The sequence below is a fragment of the Pleurodeles waltl genome, chromosome 3_1 (genome assembly GCF_031143425.1).
Source record: "Pleurodeles waltl isolate 20211129_DDA chromosome 3_1, aPleWal1.hap1.20221129, whole genome shotgun sequence".
In the NCBI taxonomy this organism is placed as follows: domain Eukaryota; kingdom Metazoa; phylum Chordata; class Amphibia; order Caudata; family Salamandridae; genus Pleurodeles; species Pleurodeles waltl.
In genome coordinates this window covers 1,936,644,093-1,936,663,359 of record NC_090440.1, presented here as the reverse complement: position 1 = coordinate 1,936,663,359, position 19,267 = coordinate 1,936,644,093, and the positions used below count along the sequence as shown (strand labels likewise).

The following is a 19,267-nucleotide window of genomic DNA, read 5'->3' as shown; positions in this document are numbered from 1 at the left end:
GCATGGAAAAGCTTTAAATTACTAACATCAGCACACAGGGGTGGCCCACGGAGAAAGGCCACTGGGATTCCAAAGGTGCCACCTGATGGCCCATGGGAAGAATCTTTTTGGATAATTTGGATCCAGTCTTGTGCCTGGTGATATTCAAAAAGTGAGGAATATGCCGTTAGAGTATCCACCATAAAGAGCGTTACAGAAGTCAAGTAATTTTTTCTTCTTGCTCTTGCTACACGTGATGGTCGATGATTCATTTTCAATTTGTCTTCTCTACCGTTACAGATGGATGAGAAGATGAATTTACTCTTGCAAGGGTACATCAACTGTGTTCTACAGGGAGAACTTAAAACAGACCACGTCTCATCAGCAAGCCTTAGCTGTAAAAATAAATAAGTAAAATACCAGGGAACATGCTATGCTGATGGCTTTCCTTCCAGCCTAAGACATTGCACAAAATAACATGCCCTCAGGATGTCCCAAATTCATTAGCACAGAACTCCATCCCTCCCCCACTTTCTTTTTAATTCTTGGTATTTTGTTGTTTCACACAGAGGGCAAAGCTCAATACCTACATTACACTAATAGGGGATACCTGGACCTGGTTGAAGGTGTAAGTAACTTAGGCACACACCCCACACCAAGACAGCTTCATATATACACCCCCCTCCTTTCAGGAAGAAACTCAAGGCCTGGCTCTTTGATGAGTGGCAACCAGTTATGCAGCGTCACACCCTATCGCCTGGCTACCCCTTGGCATGATAAGCCCCGTTCAACAAATACTGACCGACCGACTGATTGATTGAAGCCTGCCTTAGATGCAGCAGACACAGGAAAAAAAACTGCTTTGCTCAAGAACCAACTTAAGGCGACATGCTGAGCTGAGAGAATCTGAGTTCAAGACAGAAATACAAGCTGCAGTGGTCAATATGCCTTTCAAATAGTGAGGGAATCTTTGGAACTCTAGTGGATGAATCCCTGTAAAAAAATGTAAAAAGATAATGACACCAGAAAAGTGCATAGGACCATTCACAAGAGTCCTTGCTCCAGGAAGGAGAATGCAAGACAGTTATACCGCACGTGACAAACCAGCTCCCAAAGTTCAGTGTTGTAATGGCAAAACCAAATGTATGAAAAGCAAAGCTTTTGAGGAAAAGCTGTGACCTCATGAGGGGAAGGACCTTCAACCAAGTGACTGGACACACTAAATGCCTGTATTCCCAACAACAGTAGGAGGATATTGCATAGAGAAAATATAAAAATCTCCAAACATCAGGCCAAAGGAAAAAGAACTTGCAGTAAAGAAGAATAACGGCACCAAAGACCTTCTAAACAAATGCGCAAAGTAGGTTCCAAAGGAAGAAATGCTTCAGGGAGTGTATTCAGTCTAAATCCTGGTGCCAAAATTGGACGAGACACTCAGGCTAAACCTAGATCTCTAGGCCTTAAACAAGTTCATAAAGGCACAAAAATTCAAAATGGTCACACTGCAGGAGTTCATCCTGCGGCTGCAGAATGGGGACTACATTGCTGTCACAGACATTAAGCACCTACCTGAATATGTCGAACAGTGGATCCAAAACGTTCCTGAGGTTCGACATGGACCAGGTACTTTATCAGTTGAGAGTGCTTCCTTTTTGGATAAAGTCTCAAACAAGGGTTATTACTAAATCTTTAGTGGCAGTGTGCTTGGGAGGACAAAGGATCCACGCATACCCATCTAGACAACTGGCTAATAAATGTGGGCTTGTTTAAACAGTGTCAGCAGAGCATTAAGACAGTTATGGAGACATTCCACAGACTGTTTTCTCTGAACCTATACAAATCTTCTCCAGTCCCAAAGAGGCAAACGACTTTTCACAGAACAAGACTAATTCAAGTGGAGTCCAAAGCTTACCCAGTTGGAAAGAGGAAAGTGGCAATTACAGAGCAAACTTGTTATTAGCAAACGTAGCTGTTTCTAACAGTGGGAAGCTGCTAGCTGTGATGGTGTTATGCATCCCACCATACTCAACGCCAGGTTAACATTTGCAAGATTCATGGTCAGTCATCTGGGAGTTGGGAGAATCTAATGGTTGTTAGAGAAAATACAGATATATGGTTGTGCAGCATAGAGAAAATCACTGTAGTTAGATGTTTCAAACCACTAACTCTCTGTCACCATCACAATAGAGGCATCCCACATGGGTCCCAGATGCTGTAAGAGAAATGCCTGGGGTTTATGGAACCTAAAAAAAAAAGCATTAAAGCACATACATGTGTTGGAGCTGAAGAAAAAGTTTTAGTCCTAAAAACCTTCCAAAAGCAAGTAAGGGATAGAACTGTTCCAGATCAAAACTGACAACACAACCACAATATCTTACCTCAACAAACGAGGTACGAGGTAGCACTCACTGTCTCAACTAGCACAGGAGATATGTAAGTAGACCATCCCATGCAGAGAAAAGTAGCCTTAACAATATCACACCTACTGGAGATCCAGAATATGAAGGCAAACAAGAAAGCATTTTTCACAAAATGAGAACTAAAACAGTACATAGAAGAAAAAAAAAATCAAACTGTGGGACAACCCACAAGTTTATCTCTTTGTAAATAAAGAGAATGCAAAATGCCAAATCTTCACATCAGATATCCACACAACTCGTTGCTTGGGATTGTCCTGTTGATTGACTGGTCAAGGAAAAGGAATAATACCTAATCCTACTAATACGGCTGGTACTGGACCGATGCAAGCTAGCATACAACACTAAATCTGATAGCCCTGCAGTGGGCTAGGCATACCCAGAAATGGCACTGGGCAGAGTGTTGAGTCTTACAGATCATTGTGACTTGTTGACAATGCAAGGGGGGTCAGATATGTCAACCAGAACCAGCCATTCTTAGCCTAATGGCATTGCTAAGGAAGACTTGGAGTCTGGTCATCTGAGACTACCACAAAGATCAATAGAAGTCATAAGAGAAGCCAGAAGGCCTACCACACAAAGGTGTTACACGGCATGGAGCAGGTTCATTCACTGGTGCAAGAGAAATGGACACAAAGATGGCTGGGCACAGGACACTGCCATTGTTTGGTACCTCACACCGCTTCTAGATGAGGGCCTTTCTTACACCTCACTAAAAGTACACTTGTCAGCCATCGTGGCATATTCAAGTTGCGTTAGAGGAAGGAGTTTCTTCTGCACACTGATAATCACTTGGTTCCTGGAAGGAGTGAAGAGCCTAGCAAATGTAAGGTCAGCACCTACACTGTTAGGTAATTTGAATATGGTACTCATAGTGACGCAGCCGCCTTTTGAGCCAGCGCCCATATACACTCCAGATGGCCTTTCACTTCTCCATTGCAACCTTACGAAGAGTGAGCGAACTCTTACTACGCAAAAAGGATACACAAGGATAGAGTAGTGATGAGGACAAATCCACAATTTCTACCCAAAGTAATATCTCACCTCCATGTAAACCAAGCTGTAAAGCTTCCAACATTTTTCCAGCAACCAGGGTCTTGTGGCACAAGGGCCCTTCTCTCGCTGGATGTCAGAAGGGCATTGATGTACTACTTACTGGAAACAAAGCAAAGTAAAAGATGAATTCCGTTCTGTGTCTCTTTGCCAGCAGAAAGCAAAGGATCACCAGTAACTAGCAGAACATGGTTAGTACTTATCATCCATGTATGCTGCCGACAGCAGGGGTAGCTTTAAGAGAGAAACTAAGAACACACTCAACAAGGAAAAATGAAGGGTGTTAGCCTTCATTGCCAATGTTGCACGGCGGCTTTGCAGTCTTCTGTTAACATGTTCACTAAATACTACTTTGTGGATAAACACATGTTTGCAAATACTAATTTCTCCCCAATCTCCTACAAGTGAGCAACACTGTTGGAAGATCTATGCAGAGCATGTCAATCCAGAAAAGATTCACTCTGCAAAAACAAAGTGATTACTTACCTGTAGGAGCAGTTTTGATTCTTGGTTTTCTAGAGTCACAAGCAAGCCTCCAACCTCCCCAAAATATAAGGTGAATTTGAAACAGGAACTAAGGGAATAGAGACTTGATCATACACTTCAAACAGCACTCTGGATTTACCAAGGGGAAAACAATAATTGAAGGTAGCGACCATACGCACAACTGTATTCTTTGGAGAATGGACATAGCACCAAAGTACTCTTAGCCTCTTAACTATGCATGCTCTCCTACTCTAGTACGTCAGTTCGCACATGCAGTCTCTGCAATAGAACTTGAAATTTGAGTTGGCCCAGCATTAAGGCTGAGTTGTGCCAACATCCGGGACCCAGAGGAGATTGGTCATCCACCACTGCAGATCTTGAGCAGTTTGTCCTGCGGTGGGTCATTCTCCCTTACCCACTCTGCAATGAAGCATGCATCCCTGCTTGTTGGAAGGGAGGGGCAACTCTTGCCTGCGGAAATCAGAGGATTCTGATCTCCAGTGGAGGGTCAGCTCTACATCTACCTACTGGAGCTATGGGCCATTCTTCTAGCTCCAAAGGCCTTTTTGCCCTCCATCAAGGGGAGGCTGGTGCAGGTTCTCACAGACAACATCACTTACGTGTGGCACTGCGACAAGCAGGATGTAGTGGGTCCTGGGTCCTGTGTCAAGATGCTCTGCATCAGTGGAGTTGGCTAGAGTGCTAGGGCATCTTTCTAATCGCCACCTCCTGGTGGGGGCCCCTGAATGCCTTAGCAGACAAACTGAGCATACGTTGTTTTCAGATCTTGAGTGCGGTCTACATCCTGAGGTGGCGAAGGGCGTCTTCTACCAGTGTGGGGAAGCCCTGGCTAAATTTTTTCACAACAGTCGAACATGCAGTTTTTGCATTCTCGATTTTCTGCAAGAACGCTTGTTAGGAGACTCATTCCAGCTGAAATGGTACAAGGGACTCCTGTACACCTTCCTCGGAACTCATCTCAGCTGAAATGGAACATGATACTCCTGTACACCTTAGGACAACTGCCTCTCCTGCCCCAAGTTCTGAAGATTAAGAACCACCTGACCCAAGTCATTCTGATGACTTCATTAGGCCAGGAGAGTGTGGTATGCAGAGGTTCTGAGCATACGTATCTATCCTCTAATGAGGCTACCACTTCGGAAGAATCTTCTTCATAGGAGTAGGACAGGCTCCTTCAGCTGAACCTGTGGTATCTACTTCTTTATGCATCGAGATGAAGCTTTGGCAATTGACTGCATTTGATCACCCCCCCAGTAAGTGGATGTCATCCTTGCATCCAGGCGTTGAAACAAATATGTGTCCTGGTGCAGAGTTCGAAAGGCAGATCTTTATGCAACCCAAACTGTCTGATTTCTGTTGTTTGTTTGGTCTGTGGCCCAGCAAACCCCTTCCTTAGGCTCTAATAAAGGTTAATTGTTAGCCCTTCAGCCTTTTTGCATTTTCCAGACTAAACGGTCTTGTTTGTGATGTAGTTTATTAAAAGTTTGACACATGTTCCTTCCCAAGTCATATGTGGCGCCACAACTTAGTCTTGAAGGTTCTCTTGTGCACACCCTTTAAGCAGATTCACAGCTGCTTTTTGCGCCTTCAGACTCTAAAGACTATCTTCCTCATTGTGATCACTTCAGCTCATCATGTGAGTGAACTTCAGGCACTGTCTCTCCAACTGCCCTTCACCACCTTTTTTCCAGACAATCTAGTGCTAAGGACTTGTGCTCCCTTCTTGCCTAAAGTCATGACTCTGTTCCATGTTGGGCAGACCATCACTCTACCAACGTTCTTCGCCCCGCCTCGCCCCTTGAAAGAGAATGAGAGGCTTGATCATCTGGACCCTAAAAGGTCTTTAAGGTTTTACCTTAATTGTACCAAGGACCAACGTGCAACCAGCTTTTTGTGGGGTTTTCTGGGGTGAAACATGGGAAGCTGTACAGAAGAGGACCCGGTTGATATTCCTCTGCATTAAGATCTGCTATGCACTGACCAAGAAGCAGCCGGCAGAAGGTCTCAGAGCCCATTCCGCCAGTGCTAAGACTGCTTCCACTGCATTGGCTCGTCAAGCGTCTGTCCTAAACAACCTGCCAGGCTGCAACATTTGCCTCAGTGCATACATTCCCAAAACACTATTACCTTGACTACCAGGTCTGATTAGAAGAACGCGTTTCAATTTTTTGGTCCTTCATTAAATTTTAGGCTGACTCCACTCGACAGACCCTTCACCTGAAAAATTACTGCCTTGGTATCTGTTCTAAGGTGAGGAATCTGTGGTTAGAAGTATCCAGCCGGGGAACAAATTACATACCTTCAATAACACTTGTTGAATACTCTAACCGCAGATCACTGCCCTACCACCTTCCTATTCTGTAGAGCGGCCTCTTTTTATCATCTAAGGTCACAAGTTAGAAATGTGCACAATTGTACTACCAGTTGCTGACACTCCATGTCTGATTGCGGTGAAAAGAGTCCAGCAAGAATGACATCAGCTTGCAGGTGTGGGGCTCATATGTGGCCTGCTCTATCACCTCTGAGCAGAATGGAGACCATGCAGAGCCCCACTAGCCACCTAGCAGCCTTCTGGATTCAGTCTGGCACCGTGGGAGTATTCTAAGGTGAGGGATCTGTGATTAGATTGAGTATCCACCAGAAAGAGTGTTATTGAAGGTAATTAACTTCACTTCTTCTTTAAAGAAATTCATAATTGTCCACATGGACCTACACAAGAGGTACACTTGCAAAACCATTGCCCCAGAGAATTGTAACCACAATCACTCAATTCAATGAGTGTATCATGCAAATGATTGGAGATCCCCAAGAATGCAACATTAATTCCTATGTAATTCAATCTTTTTTTTTTTTTTTTTTTTTACGCCGTTACTTGTATTAGAATTATGTTTTCTTAAACTCTCAGTTATGCCCTTGCATCATATAGTAGATGTTAAACGCACTACTGTAGGAAGTTGGCCTGGTGTGTGGTGGGTACCTAAGGTACTTACACCTGATACCAGGTCCAGGTATCCCCTATTACTGTAGTGTACGCAGTGTCTAGAAGCCAGGCTCTCTAGAGGTAGCTGTGGATGAGCAGCCAAGGCTTATCTAGGAGACCTGCAAACCTCATGCAAAACCACTTTAGTAACACAGCACTCACACACTTGAAAGAAAACACTCAATGTTACAAAAATAAAGGTACTTTATTTTAGTGACACAATTACCAAAAAGTACTAGAGAGGCAACCCACCAATAGGAGGTAAGTAACACACTAGATATGTACACTAGTTATCAGTAATAGGCATAAAAAGTAATGGAAAACAGTGCAAATGCAAAAATACAATAGTGACCCTAGGGTGAGCCCAAACCATATACTAAAACAAAAAAAGGAATGCGACTGCAGGACCCCCACATAAGTAAGTGGAATGTGTAGAGGGGAGCTGGGAGTATTAGGAAACCCCAAAGGTAAGTACCACAATGCCCCCTAGCGACTAGGAAGAAAGGAGTAAGTTACTGGATTTTCCCCAAACCACCCAAAAGGAAGGAAAGGAAGAAAATGCAACACCCAGACAAGACTGCAAGAAACCAGCGGTGGATTCCTGAAGAGGAAGACCTGCGGAATAAAGGGTAAGTCCAGAAGCCACAGAAGAGTCCAGGGGGAGCAGGAGCTACTACCCACCTGTCTGTGGTTGCAGGAGTTGGTCGACGGTAGGGTGAAGACAGTCAGGAATGCAACCCTGGAGCAGGTGAAAAGTTCCAGGAGGATGCAGTCGACAACCTACGCGGGATGGAAGATTGCAGTCAGTCAGTGGCGTGAATAAGCCACCAACAAGCCTTGGCAAAGGCAGATGTCGCAGTGAAGCACAAAGTGGAGCTGCCGGCGACCAGCAAGGTGCAGGAGGACTCAACCCAGGGGGGAAGCCTAGGGGGGATCCTCAGCTGGGAGAATCCTAGGGGGACCCTCAGCAAGGCAGAGAGTCCACAGAAGAAAAGGCAGCCCTCACAGGAGACTGACTGGAAGTGGAGCCAGGAATCGCAGAGGAGGCCACACAGCACAACTGAAGAAGGGTCCCATGACACAGGTGGAGCACGCAGAGGGCTGTGCATGGCAGGAAGGAGGGCTGGGGCTACACGGAGCTTGAAGATCCCTTGGAGGAGATGCCAACAAACCTTGGTAGCTGCAAGAGACAGGATACTGTCTTGTGTGGTAAGGCAAAGGCTTAGGTCCACCAAAGTTGGACAGCTGGCAGAGAGGACCAATAAGACTACTCCGGACCACCACCTGTGATGCAGGCTCAGGATGAGAGGAGATCCGCACAGCCGGTTGTCGTTGCAGTTGGTGCCTGCAGATGCAGGTGAGTGACTCCTACATTCCAAGGGAGATTCCTTATTCCTTCTCTTGCAGACTGATGATTTGCCGCCCTCAGAGGATGCACAGATGGAGAAATGTTGCAGAAGCTGGAAGGAGCCGTGGAAACAATGTTGCAAGCAGAGTCTTCGTCGTGGATTCAGACTGGAGGGTCCAGTCGTGGTTCAAGTGGCTAAAAATTGAAGTAGAGATTGCAGAGGAGTCCTGCTGGAATCTTGCAAGCAGAGTCTGAGGACCCACCCAAGAGAGAGACTCTAAATAGCCCTGAAAGGCGATTGGTCACATAGCTAGCTGAGCACCTATCAGGAGGGGGCTCTGACGTCACCTGCCTGACCTTGCCACTCAGATGCTTCCAGAGGTCCCTGCCAACCTTGGATTCAAGATGGCAGAACCCAGGGACCCTCTGGAGGAACTCTAGGCACCATCCCTGGGGTGGTGATGGACAGTGGATTAGTCACTCCCCTTTCCATTGTCCATTTTCACTCCAGATCTGAGGCTGGGAGTACCTGAACCGGTGTAGGGTGGTTTATGCATGGAGGGCACCAAATGTGCCCTTCAAAGAATACCAGTGACTTGGGCAGGGACCCCTCCCAAGCCATGTAACACCTATTTCCAAAAGGAGAGGGTGTTACCCCCCTCTCCCAAAGGAAATCCTTTGTTCTGCCTTCCTGGGCTTCAGCTGTTCAAGCAGCTGGAGGGCTGAGACCTGTCTGAGGGGTGTCAGCAGCTTGGGCTGCCTGTAAAACCCCAGAAGGCTGGTAGGAGCAGAGCTGGGGGTCCTCTAAGGAGCCCCCAGAGCGCATGGAATCATACTTCCAATACCGGCAACAGTATTTGGGTATGATTCTGACATGTTTGATACCTAGGTTCAGAGTTACCATTATGTTGCTGGACATGGGTAGTGACCTATGTCCAGTATGCGCATAAAATCGTGACCCCGCACTCACGAAGTCCAGGAAAATGGGACTGGAATTTGTGGTGGCACCTCTGCTAGTGCAGAGGTGCCCTCACACACAGGCACTTGCACCCTGCCATACGAATGACTTACAGTTACCTTGTGCATGCACTCTTTCATGCTGGCTGCAGTGGCAGGCCTGCAGATACACTTTGCATGGGCTCCCCATGGGTGGCATAATACATGCTGCAGCCCATGGAGATCCCCTGGTACTCCAATGTCCTGGGTACCATATACTAGGGACTTATACGAGGGCATCAGTATGCCAAATGTGGGGTGATAATGGGACAAGTACCTAAGCTGGAAGGGAGAGAGCATAATCGCTGGAGTCCTGTTTAGCAGGATCCCAGTGAACACAGTCAAACATACTGACAACAGGCAGAAAATGGGGGTAACCATGCCAAGAAAGAGGGTACTTTCCTACAACCACTGATGAAATATTTTCTGTTAGATACTCAAACCTTTAGTAGCTCATGACTCACATCTCAAGGGGAACTCATGGGTAATACTTTGCTAGCAGATCTAGATAACGTGCCAAAAGGATATCTTTACATCCATTCACAAATCATTACTCTTACTATTCTGGCAAGGCAAGGAGTTGAAGTAAATCTGTTCTGTAGAACATGTTTGCTACTGGCCCAGATGCATACCCAGCTCACAGTGGAGGTGAGCTGATTTAAATAATGCACAACTTGTGAAACCTTAATAGTTTGTTGTTGCAAAATAAACAATTTACTTCACAGAAGTTTGCATTCTGCCTCTATTTTAGATTCCGTTGTAACTATCAATACTTTCCCATGATGCATACCGTTCCTACTCCACACACAAAGGTGGAATTATAAACGCCATGTGATTCTGACAAGATGCTAAGAATTCATAGTGATTGTGCATTTACTCCAGTATTGGAACTTTCATAGATTCACAGGCTTGAATCATTCCCTGCCGTCAAGACAGGAGTCCTCGGTACCTTTAATTTAGTAGTACTAACATAGGTTTAAACCTGAAGGCCCTTAGGCCTCTCAGTGTAGCACTCTATCAGAGTCATTTTAAGAAAAAGGACCAAACTTAAGGGCCCACCAATAAGGCAACACCACCCTCTAGAAACTTCCTGAGAGAAGCTCCAGTTCCTCAGATTTTCTACTGCATGTCATGCTAGGGAGTCTCCTCAGAGCTCTGCTCACATTTTGGAATGCCCAGAAAGTTATACTTTTCACAACTAATTCTGACTGATAGCTGGCAAGGCCTCCACCATGTCTGACAAGGAGAAGGATTTATTCAGATCCTGAGAGACCTGTGTAAAAAAGAGGTTTCACTCTGAAAACCCTCACCAGAACTTCATATACAGCCTTTAACCAGAACACTCTGCTAAAGACTGCAAGATATGTTGTACCTTCTCTTCTAAAACCCTAAAGGACAGAGAGGGCAGATTGTTAAATTGGCTGCAAAAACTTAAATCTAGAGATAACCCAGTCTCTGATTCTGAGAGCGATGATTCCACCACATCTTCCAGGAGATCACATAAAAGAGTAAGATCTCCTCACTGAAGGTCTTCCTCAGAACAGCCAAGAAAGGCCTAAAAAAAGACCGCCTCAGGGTCTTACAAAGGCTGCATCCCTTCTTCATCACCTCACAAATTCTCTGCAAAAGGAGAGAGAGGACATTTCAGCAGTTCTGAAAGGGCTAAAATATCATCTTCTGTGCCCCCTTCTAAGTCAGTTGAACTGTTTAAAAGACATTCCTCTGCTTCTACAGTAGACAGACCACTTGCCAAAACCCCAATGTCGATGGCATCCTCGTCGAGGATGACAACAACGAGCTCCGTTCCACCGACGATGACGGTTTCTGTATTAATACTGTCGACCGCCCCTCTGACTATGTCAATGTCGACAACGAGTCACCCACCTTCGATGAGGACATCAATTACATCATCAACAAAGACCTATACGTTGTCATAGTCTACAACGGTAACCATGGTTTCCTCATTGCCGTCTTCGACGACTACCCCGTCGACTGTAGCTTCCACCACGAAACCGTTGATGGTTAAGATATCCTCAAAATCTGCAGCAACGAAGGCAGCATCGATGAGGACTCCTGTCCCGCCGTCGACGAGGGAAAAAGTATACAGAACTCAAGAAACAACAAAAATTATATCAGAGCATACTTTATTTCTAGTCCCTCTCTTGGAGGGTGACGACGAATCGGATGATGAGGGTCCATTTGAAACAGTGCACAGTCCCTCACAGTTGAATGGAAAGTACCAGGACGACGATGATGAGTATGGCGAAACATATGACCCACAATACTACGCAGGTGAGTAAGCCATATCAAGAGGGTTTTTATGTGCCAAACACTTTAAATATCTGACTTGTGAGCGATGTTAGCTGACTATAGTAGGCGCTTTTCTGCTACAGAAGAGGTGCAACCTCAGTCACCATCATCTCCAGTTTCTCGGGTTGCCACCATGCGTCAGAGGCCGACCACTCTACCTCTGACGAATGTGTCCACACCGGAGATGACCCCCTCCCACTCCCTCTCCACCCCCACATGAGACTGACATATCGGAAGGAGAACAAGAGGAAGGTGAGCTCCTCGACAACCAGTCGGAGTGGGACGAATATATTATTCCAGCTCCACGTTCTCCTTCACCTTCAAAGGCAGATTCACCTCCCGAGGACATTGGAGGATTCCACAATCTTATGGAAAGGGCTGCTAAGCGTTTGCACTTCCAGTGCCACCAAGCAAACTGATTGCTTCCTATATGACTTTAAGGAGCCATTCCAAAAATGATTTCACTCCATGTCTCTATCCGGTTACATATGGGAGGAAGGTTTCAAAGTCATGCAAAACCCAACGACAGTCACATCAGTGCTTCCACGCCTGGATAAAAAGTATAAAGCACCTGAAGATGCCCCAGCATGCTTGGCTGGTCACCCTCACTCAGATTTGGTGGTAGCACAAGCAGCCCAGAGAAAATCAAAAAATTCTTCTACACCAATTTCTGCACCTCCCAGATGAGGAAGGCAGACGATTAGACAATATTGGCAAACAATTTTCCTCAATGTCTAGTCTAACTATAAGAGCGGCTAACTCCCTGGTGGTGTTAGCCAGATATGACTGACAATTATGGGCTGACATCACCCCATATTTTGATCAACTGCCAGAGGACATTAAAGCAGAAGCTAAAAAGACATTACATGAGGGAGAACGCACATTGGCAGAGATAATAGATTGTGCGATGGACATAGACACTATTGCATTTCGTCAGCTTCCAGGGCTGTCCTCAGAAGGCAAGATTGGCTGAAGGCCACATCCTTCCGTCCGGAAGTTCAGAATACTAGACCTTCCATTTGATGGTCAAGCGCTTTTTGGCAAACCTATAGACGAGGCATTACAGTTGATCAAATCTGACACGGAGATGGCAAAATCTTTGGGAACACTGCAGTTTAGAAAGTCTTCCTTTGGAGCCACAAGAGGACGTGGAATGCCTTCATATAGGGGAGGTTACCAGCAGTTCAGATATCTGTAGTTCGGATCCACCTCCCAACAATTTCAACAGCAGTACTCCCAAAGACAAACTCTGTAAGTGGCTTACAGTAGATCTACAGCCAGAGGATGTTCGCCTTGTCCAACTAAAGGCTCTTCTCGCAGGGCATGATGTATCCAGGGCCCAGGCTACCTCCAAACCCCACCCCCAAATCTAGGTGGAAAAATATCACTATTTCTCCAGCAATGGCAAACCATAAACACCAGTGGGACTTACAACTGGTAAAGTGTGGACACACGCTGGAGTTTGTTCAAATACATTCTCCTTGCAAAACTTCCCCAAAGTATCTACAACGACTCAAGAGAGAGATCAACGAAATGCTCTTCAAGGGTGCAATAGAAAAGGTGACACCGTCACAGCGAGGGAAAGGATTTTACTCCAGATTCTTCCTCATTCACAAAAAATGGAAAGACTAAAGACCGATCCGCGATCTCAGAGAATGAAACACCTATTTGAAAAAACAATCGTTCTGCATGAGGATGTCCTTCTGGAACCAGGGAGACTTTAACTCTACACTAGACCTGAAGGATGCATATTTTGACATCCCAATTCATCCAGCCCACATACAGTACCTAAGGTTCATGGTAGCCGAAAGCCACTTCAATTTCTAGTTCTACCATTCTGTCTAAAATCAGCTCCAAGGATATTCACAAAGTGCCTAGCTCCTGTTTCAGCTTTTCTCAGGAGAAGAAAACATCAAGTATTCCCATACTTACACGAGTGGCTGATAAAAGCAGACACTTTCTCAACAGCACACAGATCAACAAGAAAGTGCATTGCCTTACTCAACCGCTTAGGTCCAACTATAAACTGGGAGAAATCCAAACCACAACCATCACACATGATAACTTTTCTAGGGTCAAGCCTGGATACTCAATCCAGCTTTGCCTGCCCCACTGTAGAAAGACAACAAAAACTGCTATCTCTGGCGAAGTCAGTGCAAAGAAAATAATCAATTTCAGTACGCCTTTACAATCGTTATTGGGGATTATGTCTTCATGCATACCTCCAGTTCCTTTCTGCAGACTCAAAATGCACCCCCTCCAAGAACAGATCAGTCTGCAATGGCTCCAGGTCTCAGGAAGCTTCGAAGGTCACATCAAGATCACTCCAGCCATCACCATGGCTCTGGTATGGTGGTCTCAGAAACATCATCTTTCCATTGGCCTATCCTTTCTTCATCACCCAGCCCCATGGACAATCACCACAGATGCCTCCCTGGAGGGTTGGGGAGCGGTGTTGCAGGTCCTGCAGATAAGTAGCAAATGGCCACGATCGTTTCAGACAATGCACATCAATCTGCTAGAGCTAAAAGCAGTCCATCTAGCCTTGCAGGCGTTCCTCCCAAAGATAGCTGATTCATAGGTGGTAATGAGAACAGACAATACCACTACAATGCATTACATCAATAAACAGGGAGGCACAAGATCCCTTCCTCTCTCCAAGGAAGCTCAGGAGATATGGAACTGGGCTGTAAAGCATGGATTACTCCTAACAGCAGTTCACCTTCCAGGCATTCGGAACAAGATAGCAGACTCGCCCAGCAGACTAAAATCAGTCTGTCAAAAATGGGAACTGGACCAGTCCACGATCAGCCACATATTTTCCCAGTGGGGATCACCCAAACTCTTCGCCAGCCGGTCAAACACCAAATGCCAATACTACCATAACCAATAATACTGGCATCACCAACGGGGATCATGGGGAATGCGTTTTCCATAGCTTGGTCAGGAATTTGTGCCTACGCTTTTCCGCTCATTCCCTTGATCCCGAGAGTCCTAACAAAAATGAAGAGGGAACCATGCATGCTGATACTAATAGCCCCATACTGGCCTTGCCAGCATTGGTTCACGGAGCTGCTTCTTCTGTCAGTGAAGCCTCTCATCCCACTGAGAATATCTCTGCATATGCTAACAATGAACAACCGACAAATCTTGCATCCGAATCCTCAATCAGTGCAGTTGTCAGCATGGCTCCTGAGCACCTTGAGTTCACGCACCTAAACATTTTGCAGAAGTGCAATAGATATACTGTCAAAAGCCAGAGCAATTGGCACCAACATGTAAATGGAAGAGATTTTGTTTGTGGTGCCAATAGCAACAAAGTGTTCCTATTTCCTCATCACCGGAACAAATATTGCCTTATTTGCTACATTTGACGCACTCGGGTCTTGCCCATTCCTCCATAAGGGTTCACCTGGCGGCGATTGATTCTTATAGACGGTCAGATGCTTCACCTTCATTGTGGTCCTCCAGATTGATTAAACAATTTCTAAAAGGGCTTTTCAGAGTTTTTCCACCCTTCAGACCTCCTCCTCCTCCCTCCTGGAATCTAAACACTGTTCTTGTGCAACTCATGAAGCAATCATTTGAACCATTCCATAGAGCATACCCGAAATTCCTTTCCTGAAAAAGTAGCTCTCCTTATTGCTCTAACATCAGCCAGGCGAGTTAGTGAGTTACAAGCACTGTCTACACAAGATCCCTTTTTACAGATTAAATAAGATAGAATAATCTTACGCATGAACCCGCATTTCATACCAAAAGTCCCCTCGAACTTCTATTTAAATGAACCCTTAGTTTTCAAGACATTCTTTCCAAATCCTACAATTACAGCGGAGAAGGCTCTACCCTCTTTAGACATTAAAAGATGCATTAAATTCTATCTGGACAGGACCAAAGCATTTTGCAAAACCAGCCAACTATTTGTGGCTTTCAGTGCACCCAGACGGGGTCAACCGCTCTCCAAACAGAGCATCGATAAATTTCTTCAGCAATCCAGTTTTGCCATCTAGCAGTGGGCAAGCAAATGCAAACCTCTATTTATGCACACTCAACATGTGCAGTATCCTCATCAGCAGTACTGTTTGCAGGTGTAACGCTCCAAGAAATTTGTAGGGCAGCAACTTGGTAAAGATGCCATACATTTACCAGACATTACTGCTTGGATGTATTATCTCAAGGAGAAGTAGCGGTGGGCCAGGCAGTCCTAAGAAATCTTTTCCAGTAAAGGTGAGCTATATCTCTCATCCCACCATCCTAAATTCCCATATGCACATTCCTATATACAAAATAAAAGAGGAGAGTTTGAAATGCATGGTAAATTCTCATAAACATCTAATGTTTAGAACTTTGTTATGTTTATTTAGACATGCAATGAATATACGTATGGAACTGAGATACGTGTTATACAATGTGCATCAATACTGCTTACTACTCTAATTCAAGCATGTGAATCTATGAAACTTCCAATACTGGAGTAAGAAAATTAGTTACCTTTTAACTTTAGTTCTCCATTATTGGAATCTTTCATAGATTCACATGTGACCCGCCCACCTCCATGGAGAAGCTCACTTTCACCTCTCTTACCTCTATTATTTCCTCCAGAAACTTGTGCTTAGAAAATCTGAGGACCTGGAGCTTCTCTCAGGAAAGTTCTAGAGGGTGGTGTCACCTGATTGGTGGGGCCTTAAGTTTAGTCCTTTTTCTTAAAATGACTCTGATGGAGTGCTTAACTGAGAGGCCTAAGGGCCTTTAGGTTTAAACCTATGTTAGTACTACTTAATTAATGGTACCGGGGACTCCCGTCTCGATGACGGGGAATGATTCAATAAAGTGAATCTATGAAAGATTCCAATACTGGAGAACTAAATTTACAGGTAAATAACGAATTTTCTTCTTTCAAGTAAAATCATTGCTAGATTAAGCAGTTTGTTTAAACTAACACTATTCCTAGAAAGCAGCACAGTACATGCCACCAGAAGAGAAGCATTTACTGTATCTCTCTTCTTGTGAAAGGAGTTATAGCAAGGCGGCAGGATAATATTCACTGGGTTATCAGGCATGCAATGCAGTTGCGAGTAGGAAACCTGGAGCTTCGTACAGCCTTGCAGCATTACCATTAAATATTTCCTAAGGGTATTGAAGATTGCTGAAAACTGTAGGTATTGATTTTGTTATGTGAACCATTGTCTTCCTGCAATAAATAAGCAGTTTGTTAGCATATGTACATTTAGTACTTTGACTAACTTAAGAAATAGAGTAACATTGCCAATGTTCTATGTCCCAGCCTAACACACCATAAACCTAGAAAACAAATGTGTGAGAATATACCTCTTACATGGAGATTTTAATGCAGATCAGTCATGGAAGAAATTACAGTTAAAATGATTAGAGCAGTGTATATCAAATTTAAAACTGATATAGAACATCTAGTAACTTTATTGAAATTTAGCAGTTATTACACCAGACAATCCTCCCTTGTTCGCTACTGGTGTTTATATGTGATATTGTTCATTTCTGTTGAATGCCCATATTTCTCCATCAGAAGAAAAAGATCTTTGTTACCCTGGACTGTCCCCTTCATGGTCAGAAAATATGTGGACAGGTTTAAGCAAATTTGATGTTATTCAGTATGAATAAATCTACAATAAATGGACTGCAGAATCCATAGTTTTAACGAACCTCAGGTGTCTTCACCAAAACGTTTAATGGGCATTCCAGTAGCTAATTCTGCCCGGTTTACCTGAAGATTCAAGCTTGTGTTGCTTCACATACATCACACGTAAGTTACTCAGATCACTGATTTTAGCTGTGAAAAGAAATAAGTTACCAATTGCAGGTAGGTTCCCCGGGGTCATATTGTTGTATTCTTATGAAATTTTATTTTTTTCTCTGAAGGAAATTATCTACTTTCTAACAAGGTTCTTGAAATCTGTCTTAACCGACATTTGACTGAGAAGCTGAATCTTCTAAACAGCCTTTGCTCAATCTGTGCTTGATAGCACTGATGCAGCTGTGCCATCTTTCTTTCCATTGCAGAAAGCAGAGTCTCAGTTGGCTTACGAATTGCGAGCTGCCATGGAGCAGCAAAAGATCCGTCAGGAAGAGATTGAGATTGAGGTGGTGCAGCGCAAAAAGCAGATTGACGTAGAAGAGAAGGAAATAATTCGAACAGACCGAGAACTGGTTGCTACTGTCAAGAGGCCAGCTGAGGCTGAAGCTCACAGGATGCAGCAGATCGCTGAGGGACAAAAGTGAGTTGGGGGGTATGAATGGAATTGTCAGGCAAAAATGAAAAGCACTGCCCTAAACATTGAGATAAAGTGGTGGAGGATCATCTCCTAGAATTGCCCATATTTTTAAGACATCACAGATGTGTGCTCTAGTTTTTCAAATAGTGCCACGTCTTGTGACATTTAATCTCTGCATCCACTCACAGGTTGCAAGGAGGAATTGTATAGATGTTTAACAACAACTGTCACAAAAGACTTCAATATATTTACACAGAATAACTTGATATCTTGATGTGTTTTTTCATTTCACTGTTAAGGTTATCTTTCACTTTAAATTTCCTGTTAGAGTGAAGCAGGTGCTCATAGCACGAGCAGAGGCTGAAAAAATCCGCAAAATTGGGGAAGCCGAAGCATTTGTCATTGAAGCTATCGGCAAGGCAGATGCTGAGAAGATGAGACTAAAAGCAGAGGCTTACCAGCATTATGGAGAGGCAGCCAAGATGGCTCTGGTGCTAGACTGCTTGCCACAGGTAATGAATGGGATGTGTTGGCATGGTGACTTGTGCGTTAAATACTTTGTTGCCATCTTCTGTACCATGCAGGTTATGAGTTTAAACCCCTGAAATGGCAGCTCAGCCTTTCATCCTCCATAGGTTAGTAAATTGAGTGTTATTAAAATAGTAGGTCATTAGCACCTGTTATATAAAGACCTAGAAATGTCTGAAGTGTGGTATGAAGCGCTATATAAAAGGCAAGGTATTAATACTAAACCTGGGTCTTCCACCATCTGAATAATGATGAAGCCACTCATGTTTGAGGCTGAATTGGAGATGAGGCAGGATTTGCAGCAGTGCTCCGTCTCACAAAATTTTGCATTCATTGTTCTTAGTTTTTGCAGTGTCTTCTTAATGCCTTCTAGAAAAAGGCTGATAACCAATATTTGTTGTGTTTTGTCTATTATGTATTAGTATGTTCGTTCCCCATTCCTTATGGTATGTTTTGCCTCCATAACAGAAATTGGGAGCAAGTCTACATTACATATTTTTTTTTAAAAAGCAGAAAGTGCAGTTGTAGTACGTCTCTCTAGGACATAGTCTTTGCCTGCTAAAACACTCATTCCCATTTCTACTTTTTCTGCTGAGGATCTGGATACTTTTGCATAGCACATGCATTTAGTGCAATCCTAGAGTTTCTCTTGGTGATGGATTTTGAGCATCCTGGCAGCCTCTCCTCTGATACTCCTCGGATACTCCTATGCCATAGGTCAGGGTTACATCGAAATTAATTTGGGTAGGTTACAGTTCTTGTTTAAAACATTTTTTAATAAGGTGTGTAACACACAAATGTCAAATAGTGGCAGTAACAGTGAAGAGCCTTTACCCTAAGTATTGCACTTCACATAGCATTATTCAGTCATACCTTCAAGCATTGAGTATAGGGCTTTGGG

General features: G+C 44.2%; 1 protein-coding gene across 2 annotated transcripts in view; it reads left to right on the top strand.

Annotated features, from left to right (window-relative positions):
• The window catches only part of FLOT2 (flotillin 2), a 321,407-nt gene that overhangs the window by 254,473 nt on the left and 47,667 nt on the right, over positions 1-19,267 (top strand). For both annotated transcript variants that reach the window (XM_069226210.1, XM_069226209.1), the window contains exons 8-9: positions 17,627-17,841; positions 18,167-18,350. In XM_069226210.1, coding sequence (XP_069082311.1) covers positions 17,627-17,841; positions 18,167-18,350 — 399 coding nt within the window. The remainder of the gene's footprint in view (positions 1-17,626; positions 17,842-18,166; positions 18,351-19,267) is intronic.